This window comes from Periophthalmus magnuspinnatus, chromosome 5, assembly GCF_009829125.3.
Source record: "Periophthalmus magnuspinnatus isolate fPerMag1 chromosome 5, fPerMag1.2.pri, whole genome shotgun sequence".
Lineage (NCBI taxonomy): Eukaryota > Metazoa > Chordata > Actinopteri > Gobiiformes > Gobiidae > Periophthalmus > Periophthalmus magnuspinnatus.
The window spans coordinates 29,088,034-29,100,257 of NC_047130.1; the positions used below are offsets into that span (position 1 = coordinate 29,088,034).

The window sequence follows — 12,224 nt, forward strand, 5'->3', positions numbered from 1 at the left end:
ATAACAATTCATAGTCCAAAAGGCACTTTATATAATTAATGACTGAAAGAGGTTTAAAAGTTGGTCACTACAGCTAAGCGTACTTTCACTTGAAACAGATGTGTGTGGCTATATTTGAGCTGGATGGAGGAGATTTTAAGAAACATCCAGTCTGACATGAGTGACTGTTGCAAGCTTTTATCATGGGCTCGCAGAGTGCACAGTGATGGAAAGCACTATAAATTTTGCAAAACAGCAAACATCGACTGAATCTTCACTTCATTTCATCTTTCAAAAGCTACAGTAGCTTCATTATATCAAATCTTTCAAAACAGGACACAAGATGCATTTCGTTAACAAATTATATGACATCCTGCGCAATATAAAAGCAGAATAATTTGTATTTTGAAGTGAAAATGTGCAGGTATTTATTTTTTCAGCAGAATTCTATCAATAATTAAATAATGATGTATTTTTTTCCCCCCATCAAAGTACATTAACCTGTTTAATACTTAATGTTTTAAAGGTTTATCTATGTAATACCTGAGCACTTTTCTTTCAGAGTTACAGGAGGAGATCTATATTTGAATTAAAAACATAATAATTTAATCTTACCTGGCCATTTTTCATCCAACACTCTTGATCTGATCCATCGCCGATTTACACCACATGAGATCTTCATCCATCCATGCTCCAAAAAGCGACTTTATCCAGAGGGGCAAACCCAAACTAAAGTAAATCCTGTATCATCTCAGTCAAAATAACACTAGCAAAAACAATAAAAAGGACTTACACTTTGGGTGAAGGCAACAGCATCAGTATCAATGCAGAATCCAGGGGAAAATCTACAGAGAAAAAAAGACATAACAGTGGTGAGATTCTACAAATCACTGCCAAATCCCTTAAAAGCTCTCTCTCTCCACGCTGTTCTTGTTCCTCAGTGGATCTCTGTCCATGCACTACTCTACTCCGCTCCCCCCTGCACACATACACACACATGTTCACTCACTTACCCCCTCTCTCTCTCTTCCAACTCTCTCCTCGGACGGTTCTCTCGGTGCACTAATGGCCACAGATTGGGATTATCATACAGGCTTGTGTGAAGAAAGCACTAGGTGGAATAGACCCTCCCCCTCCTCTCCTCTCCTCTTCTCATATGATGGAACTCTGTCACTTTGAGAGATTACACGAGCGGCCATTTGATTTAGAAACGAAACAGCCAAAACCACACACTCCCTCACACACACCTGTCCGCGTCCGCACAGTGCCGGGGAATATGTGAGCGGAAAATAGGTTTCTGTGTGGCTAGATGTGAGTTGGATTAGATTTATTATTGATTGGAGTTAAAACTGTAGGGAATGGAGACCCTGGATCAGTTTGCAGCTCATCATCTCATCTGTCAGTCACTGTACTTGGACTAGTACAACTGAATCAGATAAGCAGAACACTCTTCATACGCCACAAAGTCAATAATGAATTCAGACTCTTATCTGTAATGAGATGTGGGGCTGAGGACCGTCCCAACACCGTGAACACGTACTGTACTCTGGACAAGTGGAGTATGACATTTAAAAAGACACATCCATGTACTTTATCTTCATCTACTACTACAGAAACTACTAATACTAAATAATACTATGTTAATCTAATGAATATTACACACTGAAAATGTGAAATTATTTACAACACAGTATTAAAAAGACACATTTATATACTTTATCTTTATCTACTACTACAGAAACTACTAATACTAAATACTACTGTTAATCTAATGAATATTATCTAATGAAAATGTGAAATATGAAGTTATTTACAGCATACAAGTATTGAAAAGACACATCTATATACTTTATCTTTATCTACAACTACAGAAACTACTAATATTAACTACTGTTAATATCTAACTAACTGTTAATATAATGAATATTACCTATTGAAAATGTGAAATTATGTACAACACAAAAATATTGAAAAGACACACGTTTATACTTTATCTTTATCTACAACTACAGAAACTAATAATACTAACTACTACTGTTAATCTAATGAATGTTATCTATTGAAAATGTGAAATATGAAGTTATTTACAACACAAAAATATTGAAACAACACATCTATATACTTTATCTTTATCTACGACTACAGATACTAATACTAAATACTACTTATTAACCTAATGAATATTACCTACTGAGAATGTGAAATATGACCTTATTTATAACACAAAAATATTGATACCCAGATATTAATTTATTCTAAAAGTAGTATTTAAGTAGATACTTATTTGAAGTAGTAATAATCCTGAAAAAAGGACATAATTTGACTTTTCCTTAATAGTTTTATAATGGTCTGGATCTGTATCAAAACTAATATATGATTATATTTTATCGAAACTTTCCCATCGTTTATGTTGAAAATGACTTTATTGTTCTATTCTAAATAAGTAGTACTTTTATTATCATTGCAGTATCAAAACAGGTATTGAGAGTCAACATTACAACACAATAACATTTAAAATAACATCCATATTTTATTCAGACAGAGTAAAGGTTCACAGCATTAGCATAAAAGGGCAATAATATACATTTTACAGGCCTACCCTAAGAACACAGACTTCTCTAGACCATCCTCCTCTTGCGTGTACTCTAAATGTGATTTAAAGAATTTACTCTTATACTGCTGGCTGTTCCGAACATAATCCAGGTAATCAGGAGTTCCAGGGCAGATGACGTTGTCGGCCAGTAAAACAGTACCAGGCCTCAGAAGTCCACATTTCTGAAATAGCATAAATAAATTGAGAGTTAATCACAGATTCAGCATTACAAGAAGCTAAAAGGACAATAACAAACTTGCCTCGAGCAGTTTAGTGTCTGGGAGGTAGCGATCTTTCCAATGGTCCAGGAAAATCAAATCAAAAGTTTCAATCCCAAACTCCTCCTTCAATCTGGGGATCCATTCACCTGATGCTCCTTCTACCAACTGGATCTGAAATGAAACTTATCATCAAGTCATAGTATTTAGGACATATTTAAACAAATTAGGCTACCAAATGTTATGTATGTTAGCCAGCTGTATTTATAAAGGATAAAAGTAAATGTCCAAATGTCCAAAAATAACTCTGCAGATGACACACAGATCTGTGTCTCACTGCAGCAGGTAAATATGGACCAGTGGATTCACTCACTGCATCAACAGATCAGTGTGTGGAGGCAAAACAACTTTCTTCTGCTAAACTCAGACAAGACTCAAGTCATCATCTTTGGTCCAAAGAAACATAGAGAAAGTGTCAGCCGTCACCTTCAGTCTCTCTCTAAAACCTTCAATCAGTTGAGAAATCTAGACGTAATAATGGACTCAGACTTGAACTTTAACAGCCAATTCATTTCAATTCATTTATTTTTGTAACGCCCAAAATCACAACAACAGTTGTCTCGAAGGGCGTTCATGTTTTGGTTGATGGGGGAAACCGGAGTACCCGGAGGAAACCCATCCAGACACGGGGAGAAACATGAAAAACTCCACACAGAAAGGCCTGGTGACCCGGGGATCGAACCAACCTTCTTGCTGTGAGACATGAGTGATGCCACTCAGTCACCGTGCCGCCAAGACACAAAAAACAAAACAACAGGAAAAATCAGACACAACAGGAAAAATCAGACACAACAGGAAAAATCAGACACAACAGGAAAAAAATCACACATCAAATCAATAACATCTGCAGGTTTTTACCATCTAAAAATATGTCAAAAATCAAAGGTATACTGTCAAAACCAGACTTAGAGAGACTTATCCTGCATTTGTGTCCAGTAGGTTAGACGACTGTAACGTCCTGCTCACTGGCCTCTCCAAATGAGGCTTAACACAGAACAGTACATCCAGAACACTGCTGCTCGGGTCAGGACTAGAACCAGGAAGTACTTCACACATGTGTCCTGTGGCTCAGGTCTCTGGCTCCTGTGGCTCAGAGACATTAAAGCAGCTCTGTGTGAACAAGTCTCTCCATGGACCAGCACCAAAGAACATCTCCCACATGAGCCACATGAACCATCTCACATGAGGAGAACTGAACCAGGACTGAACCAGGACGAAACCAGGACAAAACCAGGACGAAACCAGGACGAAACCAGGACGAAACCAGGACGAAACCAGAATGAAACCAGGACGAAACCAGGACGAAACCAGGACTAAACCAGGACTGAACCAGGACTGAACCAAAACTGAACCAGGACTAAACATGGGGAATCAGTGTTTGAGTTTTGTGAGACAGGCCTCTACTTTGACAATGTTTAAATCCAGGCTCAAACGGTTCTGTTTCACTGTACATACAACTGAAAGGGTTTTTTCTGCACTTTTCGCCTTTAATGTTAATTTTATGATGATTATTTATGTTTTGATTTGTTGTATTGTGATTCCCTTATTCTGTAAAGCACTTTGAATTACTTTGTGTATGAATTGTGCCATACAAATAAACGTGCCTTGCCTTTTCAAGGATTATGTGCAAAGACTTAGGCAAAGTTACCTGTACCTGTAAAGTAATGAATAAAAACATATTGTATTAAAACTGTACTGTAACTGGTATTTTACCTTATCTTGAAGCCCAGCCCAAGCTATGACCTCTCGAGCAATCGCAGCATAATCTGAGTTAAACTCCAGTGTAATGAGTTTGGCATTAGGAGAAAGGAGGCTGGCGATGCGCACTGTGGAGTAGGCACAGTAGGTCCCCAGCTCCAACACAGCAGTGGGCTTCACCTCAGACACCACAGAGTCCACAATACACCCTGTAACAAGCAAGAGAGACTCCACGCAAGACAGACACACAGTAACAACTGAAAAAAGGTCTTCTATACGAATACATACCAACCTTTCTCATCCCCCACGTTCATGGCCCACTCTTTATGTCTGCAGTAATCATCAATGGCCTTTACCACACTGCAAGGGTCCCCTCTAGTGGCGTTCTTCTGCACTGCACGCAATATTCTCTAAAAGTAAAGGAGAAGTGAACCAAATATATTATGAGTGTGAGTATGAGTATGAGCCAAAATATCAATGCATCAATATATCATGATCCTGAATGTGTTGATTTGTTGATGAGTATTGTTATTGGAAGATGCTGTATGGGTTAGGGTTAGGATCATAACTTGTGGCAGATCTATGATATTGCTTATTTAGAATGTAATATAATGTAATACAGATGTTGTTTGGATTATTGAACTGAGTGTATTTCATAAATGTAATGGCCTTACAGTGGGGTAATAAAAACAGTCATATATTGTAAAATATTCTGTTTATTGTTGAATGTACTATGACATCTATCACCATATTGTGATTATTATTATTATCATCATTATCATCATTATCATATTATCATTATCATTATTATTATCATTATTATCATTATCATTATTATCATTATCATTATCATTATCATTATCATTATCATTAGTAGCAGTAGTAGTAGTAGTAGTAGCAGTAGTAGTAGTAGTAGTAGTAGTAGTTATAGACCTAGAATCAATAACCTAATAGTAACAGTAAGGTGTGATATTTGAATTTAGTGAACAAGTACTAGTCGTAGTAGTAGTAGTCTCTGTAATTGCTATGTAGCAGTGGGACTAGAACAAATGAGGAGAATCTGAGAGATGCTTGAGAGACGTTTGATAATCCTGGTGCACTTCCTGGATATTTATTTACACTATCCACTTAACATTTGTTAAGTGGTTTTAGTTTCTGTTTACACTGCACAAAGACTGATCCATTGACTAAAACTAAAAACAAACACAACACAATACAGCAGCAGGGATAAAGATTTTTTACACTGCATTCACACATCACATCAAACATGGGACTAAACACACTAGACCAGGACTAAGCAGCTCTAGAAAAGGACCAAACGAAGTCAAGACTAGGATTAAACTGGGCTCACACTTGGATCAAACCATGACAGGTGCACACACTTAAATAAATGTACCATGTGTAAATGTGTTTAATACTCAATGTATATTTCCGCCTAAACTAAAAATGTAGTTGGCCTTTTCTGTTCCATATAATGAATATAATAAACATGTTTGATGTGATGTATTACTGCACATGCATCTTTAAATCTATCTACGTGTAGGTGAGAGCCCACCTGTGGCCGAGTGGAGCCTGTTATCCGGTCCATTAGCATCTCCAACAAAACATCGTGCCACATCAGCACCAGAGCTTGGCGAAATGTAGCCGGGACCACCCATCTGTACAAGATGTACAGAACAGCAGCTCCTCCAGCACAGAAATAAATACAGGTGATCAACATCCTGCAAACAGCAAATGACACTGTGAAGAATATGGATCACTGCAGAAATAATAATGCACAAGAAAAAAGGTATTAATAAACTCCAAAAGGCCTGTGGTGTTTTCAGCAGCACATCTACATCACATGAATGAAAGCTCTCTACCTGCTCCATTGTATCAGCCTGATGAGATGGGTGTTTACTATGCAGTGTACAATACTGCCTCAGCTCTCTGATTCATTAGGAGCTACTGCTGTCAGAGCCACACTGCACATCTCATCATCAGATCACTACTCTGATTAGTAGAGGAAAAAACACTGACTGTTAGACATTATAGGTATGATAAAAAGCCTCTGTGCAGCACATGGTGGAACCTGCTGTAACTCAAACTAATGTAACTGCAAAAGACCACTGGTGTTTGAGGTAATTCCATTTGATTTAGAGATGGAGTTGCATGGCAACTAGCTGAGGGGTTAAGAGCTGTGGCACAAAAGGCACATCTCCAGGACTTTAACCTTTACTTTAGTAAATACAGTAACAGCATGTGATCAGAGAACAGTGCTGACAAAGCTAACTTAGCACATGCTGTAAATGCCAATAAAGGCATAAAACTGTAGTATAGACTACATAAAGAAGCATTTCTTGACAAAACTAAAACCTGATTTCAAACAAACAGAACACAATAATACTTGTGTAAAATACACAAACATTGACATTATCTAGTTTTCTATTCACTTAGTTATTTTTTTCATATAGGACTTACTTATGTTTTGCTGCTTTAAGTGTCCTCTTCTCACCTCCTCCTTCTCTTCAAGCTCTCTGCTGTTTTCATACAGCTGCATTTATAAACAACTAGCTCCACCCCCTCTCCAGGCTCCAACATCCTCCGTGAATCACTGACAGAGCATGCAAGGAATGCTCAAGTCTAGAGGTGGAGGACCCAGTACAACCCACACTCACTGATCCAGCAACACACACAGAGGAGACTGTACGCAAAGACGATTTATTCATTTCAGTGAATATATGCAGGTGTTTTCAAAGTAAAACTATAGGAACGGAATAAATAAATTAGCTTAATGCTGGGGGTGATTTACTGAGGCATCTCTTGTGTTTCTAGAAGACTGAGCCTGTCTGCATAAATCAGAGTCATAGATCATTCCTGCTTCCTTACTGTCCTACATGTTCCCCCTTTGGACTGTCGTGTGTGTGAGAAACTGTGCATACAAATGTTTCTTCGGCAGAGTAAATAAAATGTGTGGAAGTTTTTAGGAGGTGATCCATGGGTGCGTGAGACATTGAGCAGCAGTGGCTCTCTTCTCAGGCAGAATCTCCAGCATGGTCTGCAGGAACGAGCTGAACTGCACCGCCTCCTCTCTGGGCCACTCATATTTATCCAGCAGAATTTCCAATAAACTCCATGGCTTGAGCTTCGAAATACGCCGCAAGTTGCCTAAAATAAAAGATATCTGAGAATGATTTACTACTGTCTGATTCTGTTTTAATTATTCACTAATAATGTTACCTTTACGGTTGAAGTACAATTTTGAGTTCTTTCCGGAGAGAGCAAACTGGGTGGGAAGTGGTCCTAGCAGTTCTATTATGTGAGCAATGTGATCTATAAGAGAAAAGATTAAAACATGTTAAAATTTCACCAGTGTTTTAAAGATTTTATCATTTTATTCACCTTCTTCTCTGGAAAATGTAGCTCCTGCTTGAGGGTCGAACAGATAGTCCCCCGTGGCCAGCTCAAAAGCCTATGTGTGCACAGAGTAATCACTAAATGAAGTCTTGTGAGTTTAGGCTGGACAATAGTGACCCTGAGCTTACCACACAGGCCGTGCTCCATATGTCTGCAGGTGTGCTGTAATTAACACCGATAAGAACCTCCACTGAGCGGTACTGACATGTCTGGATACCATCAGTGAAATGCTTGTGCTGTGGACGACATAAAATATTCTTCTTCTCTAACAACAACTGTGCTAAATGTATTAATCAATTCACAACTGTGTACAGCAGTGTTGCAATACCTCTGCACAAAATCACTATTTGTTTTCATTCTGGACAACTTTCTTTAATTAATGTTGTGAATACATTTGCACTTTAAGAGTAATGTGAAATATAAACCTCTAAACTAAATTTCAGGGGTCGAAACTACATGGTTAGCATCTGGCAGCCAAGTAAGAATATCACTCACCACCCAGCAGGCGTTGCCAAGATCGGCTATTTTAGTTTTGATTTTATCAGCATTCTGTGGATTCAATAAGTCCAGGTCACTATCTGGGCCTTCAGTATCTAGAGGACATTGACCACATAGAAATCGAATTTTAACACTCGACTCACAGAGAAAGATAATACAAACGTAATAACACAGATTAAATCAACATACTCTTCACAGGTGGCTGTTTATAAGCTGGCTGATGCAGTAACATTGATCTTGAAACAGTAAACTGTCTGCTCAGGTCTGGCAAAGAGCAAATAGACTCTCTGTAGCTGTAAGGAGTGGAGTCATGGCCGTCCTCCAGGAGCATGGTCTGTCTCCTTAAAGACAGGCCCAGGTCGGAGAGCTTTGAGCGGCCGCTGCAGCTGTGACTGTGGGTGGGCACGTCAGAGAAGGGAATGTGAGGTTTGTCTTTGTGCTTTTGTCCCCGCCGACTCCTGTCCCTCCTTGTCAGTCGCTCAAGTGGACTTTTAGAGACTTTGTTGGACTGTAGGGTGCAACCAGAAAACATTCAGTTGAAATATACAATCACAAGTGTTTCCTCACAGCAACATCATGCCTGCTTTTGGAGTGCAGCGTAACATGCAGAGTGCAAAGAGCATGACATGTGTTTATAACTGTGTAAAGAGGTCGCAGACATTGCCTGATAATTTGATCAAAAACAAAAACAGCCCCTGTTCTTCTTTTGGCCTGGGATATTTGCAGGTAACAGCAACAAAAGGGGAATAGTGAATTAGAAATGAGCAAGCAAGTGAAAGCATCCTTCTCTAATGGTAACTTAGGCCATTCAAATACAATTTTATAGTTTCTTGAAACAGGCCACAACCAAAATGTCAACACAAATAAGATAATGCTGCTTAAAATTTTGCTTAAGTTTAAAACACGGCCATGTACAGGATAAACTGTGGGTGCCATTAAAGAGCAGAAAGTGCTAATGAAAGCAGCGTAGCAGTCATCATCTTACCCACTCCCCCAGAGAATGGAAAACCCCAGTCAGCTTCCCCCATAAGTTGGACAAACTCTTTGAAAGTCATAACAGAATTTTATATTAACACTTGATAGAAAGCTACTCCAAGTAAAAATCTAAATAAAATATATAAATCACAAATACTGCTTGCCAACCTGTTTATCTCTGGGGTTTTTGTTCACTGGTAGAAATTAAAATCATCATCATGGAAAAATAAAAAATAAACATAGTTGGTACTTTGTTTTTCTCTAACACAACCACAAATCTCCCCAACAACCAAAAAACCCATAAACAAGTGTTACTGCCTAAAAGAGACAGTTTAAAAACACACATATATCAGTAGAAGGTCTAACCTGCGGCGCTGGGTGACGCCGGCTGCACTGGAAGCTGCCATAGTTTAGTACTGGCTGCAAGCTTTTGTATGTGTGCTTCATCCACACTCAGAAGAATGTTTTCTGGCTTGATGTCTGTGTGAATAATCTTGCATTTGCTATGCAGGTAATCCAAACCTTGTAATACCTTTAACAAAGAGGAAATGTTATTTAGAGCCATTTGAGCCTCTCAGTCCAGCTGAAGTACCTGTCTGACGATGCTCTTGACGCAGGGCAGTGGAAGACCTGTGTAGTTGGACTTGATGATCCATCTCAATACTTGGTGGCCCAGCACCTCAAGAACCATGCACACATCTGAGAAGCTGTTAAAGTAGTGTTTTATAAAATAATCAAATATATTTTACAGTTTATCTTTCTCTGTAAAAGATACGTTCCCCATTTGCACCAGTAATTCTGAAGCTATCGAGCAGATGAACTATCCTTTCCCTTCTGGGATCTTTGGGGTCACTATCCATCACCTGGAAAGAAAACAAAGTGTTTTGAGGTGTTACATAGTAGCCAAATGTATACACTCAGCCATGGCAAGCTCCAATATTAAGGAAAGATGGCTGCCAATTTGTGACAGAAAATAATGTAAAGTATCTTAGACACAACAACACTATGAACTGCCTATAGCAGCTTTCTCCAACCAAAAAAACACAACAACTCTTTCATCTGAGCTACTGTCTCCACACAGATGACAAATTGTACTTTCAAAAATTCTTTTTGTGGACTCAAAAATTCAGCTGCGAAGAAAAACAGAACAGAACTCCCATCCCTGATGAGCAAAGACCATAATGCAATGCTCTTAAAAAGTATTAAATTAAATTTGTACTTACACATTTAAGAAGTTTAATCTCATCTAGTGCTGTCTCTGTGAAAGTCTGTGCACTCTTTACCACTTTCAAAGCAACAAACTGCCTTTTTCTGAAAACAAAACAATATTTATAATATTGTTGTAAATTATCAATCAGTATTGAATCAAATGATATTCCTACAGTTCAGTTTTATCTTACACCATATCCCAACAGAGCCACACTGTTGAGAAATGACCCCATCCTAACTTCTTCACCACTTGGTAGCGGTCAACAAAAATCTCTCCAGTTTCTACAGGATAATAACCACCTGCAACCAAAATAGGAAAAAAAAAACATATTGTATTTAACAGACTGATCTAATCCTCACTGACTGTGATAATACTCCAGGTGTGTTCTACCAATGCCGTATTCCTCTGGATTCTCCTGCTCCTCGGTGGGGCCTGGGAGCTCTGGTGCTTGACACTGGGTCTGTGTGAGGTGATGAGCTGCTTTACTGTGTGGGCTGAGTTTATCACTCTCTGTAGTCCGTGGAGCCGGGGGAGAACTGGCCTGGTTGGGCGTATTTGAGAGGTTGCTTGTTATGAGAGCGGATATAGCAGCCGCATATGATGACGACATATCCACCTGTTGCCTGTGGAATTCAACAGACTGAAGATGAATCCAGACAAACATATAAAACCTGTATGATCACAAAACAGCCTGTTTATCCCAGACCATAAGATGTGACTTAATAATAATTGGCTGTTAACTGTTGCTTGAAATGACATTTCAAAATGAGCCAAAGACAGTGGGTGGTTATTTTTAGCTGGATGAATGGCATGTTAACATAAATAGCTCCTGACTCTGGCCTGCTGAAACTTAACTCTTTCTGCTTCTACTTACTGTGTTGTCAACATGGCCAGGCTGGGGCAAGAGGCTCATTTGGTCATTTAGAAATTTGCATCATACATATTTCTGAGAGAAGGGGATGGTGTTGTTGTTTTCACTCATCACATGACATTACTGCTCTGAACTAAACATTGTAGTATCTTGCTCTATATCATTGCGCAACCCAGGAGAACAACTTTAATCTTACCATTATTAACTCACCCCAATAACTCCTCACTTTACCTTTTGTTTCTTCAGTTAATTATTGACGGTGCGTTATGCTGCTACTTCAGTTTATCACATTGGTTTTATGTACATTTTTTCAGGAGTAATAACAGCCATTAAAGCTCAAACCAATGTCTCAAAAAACACTCTGTAATAATAAAGTATTTATATTTAAAAATCACATGTAAAGTTCAACATCATATATTGAGTATGACTTTCTGATTTTGATTATTTAGTTTTGACTTTTTTTTGTGAAGTCCAGAATTTGAAAGACTATGACCTACTGTTTACAAAGAAATGAAGAAAACTCAGAAAAATATGTGGTACTCACCTGTGTCGTAGGGACTGGGGCAGAAGGGGAAACACGTACAATCACAGAAGACGAGCGTATTTGTCCCGTGCCACACTGGACTCAGCGCGCACGGACGCACACGCACATACTGTCCACAGGGCTCTCAGCTCTGTCCAGAAATAACACCAGCCTGCATGGCCTGCTACTAACCACTCAACCTT

General features: G+C 38.8%; 2 protein-coding genes across 2 annotated transcripts; both read right to left on the reverse strand.

The window, feature by feature from the left end:
- Nucleotides 1–2,537: 2,537 nt before the first annotated feature.
- Nucleotides 2,538–6,281, reverse strand: comtb (catechol-O-methyltransferase b). Its single transcript, XM_033966538.2, has 5 exons — nucleotides 6,104–6,281; nucleotides 4,841–4,958; nucleotides 4,564–4,757; nucleotides 2,833–2,964; nucleotides 2,538–2,754 (listed from the first exon to the last, which is right to left on the reverse strand). The coding sequence occupies exons 1-5, from the start codon at nucleotides 6,266–6,268 to the stop codon at nucleotides 2,575–2,577; spliced, it is 789 nt and encodes a 262-aa protein (XP_033822429.1). The 5' UTR covers nucleotides 6,269–6,281; the 3' UTR covers nucleotides 2,538–2,574.
- A 951-nt stretch (nucleotides 6,282–7,232) lies between these two features.
- Nucleotides 7,233–12,140, reverse strand: LOC117370979 (SRSF protein kinase 2-like). The gene is made up of 15 exons (XM_033966537.2): nucleotides 12,043–12,140; nucleotides 11,018–11,250; nucleotides 10,818–10,926; nucleotides 10,641–10,728; nucleotides 10,193–10,280; nucleotides 10,010–10,116; nucleotides 9,784–9,949; nucleotides 9,586–9,611; nucleotides 9,428–9,484; nucleotides 8,632–8,950; nucleotides 8,440–8,537; nucleotides 8,073–8,180; nucleotides 7,930–7,999; nucleotides 7,768–7,860; nucleotides 7,233–7,695 (listed from the first exon to the last, which is right to left on the reverse strand). Exons 2-15 carry the CDS (start codon nucleotides 11,235–11,237, stop codon nucleotides 7,511–7,513), a joined length of 1,734 nt encoding a protein of 577 aa, XP_033822428.1. The 5' UTR covers nucleotides 11,238–11,250; nucleotides 12,043–12,140; the 3' UTR covers nucleotides 7,233–7,510.
- Nucleotides 12,141–12,224: the final 84 nt, after the last annotated feature.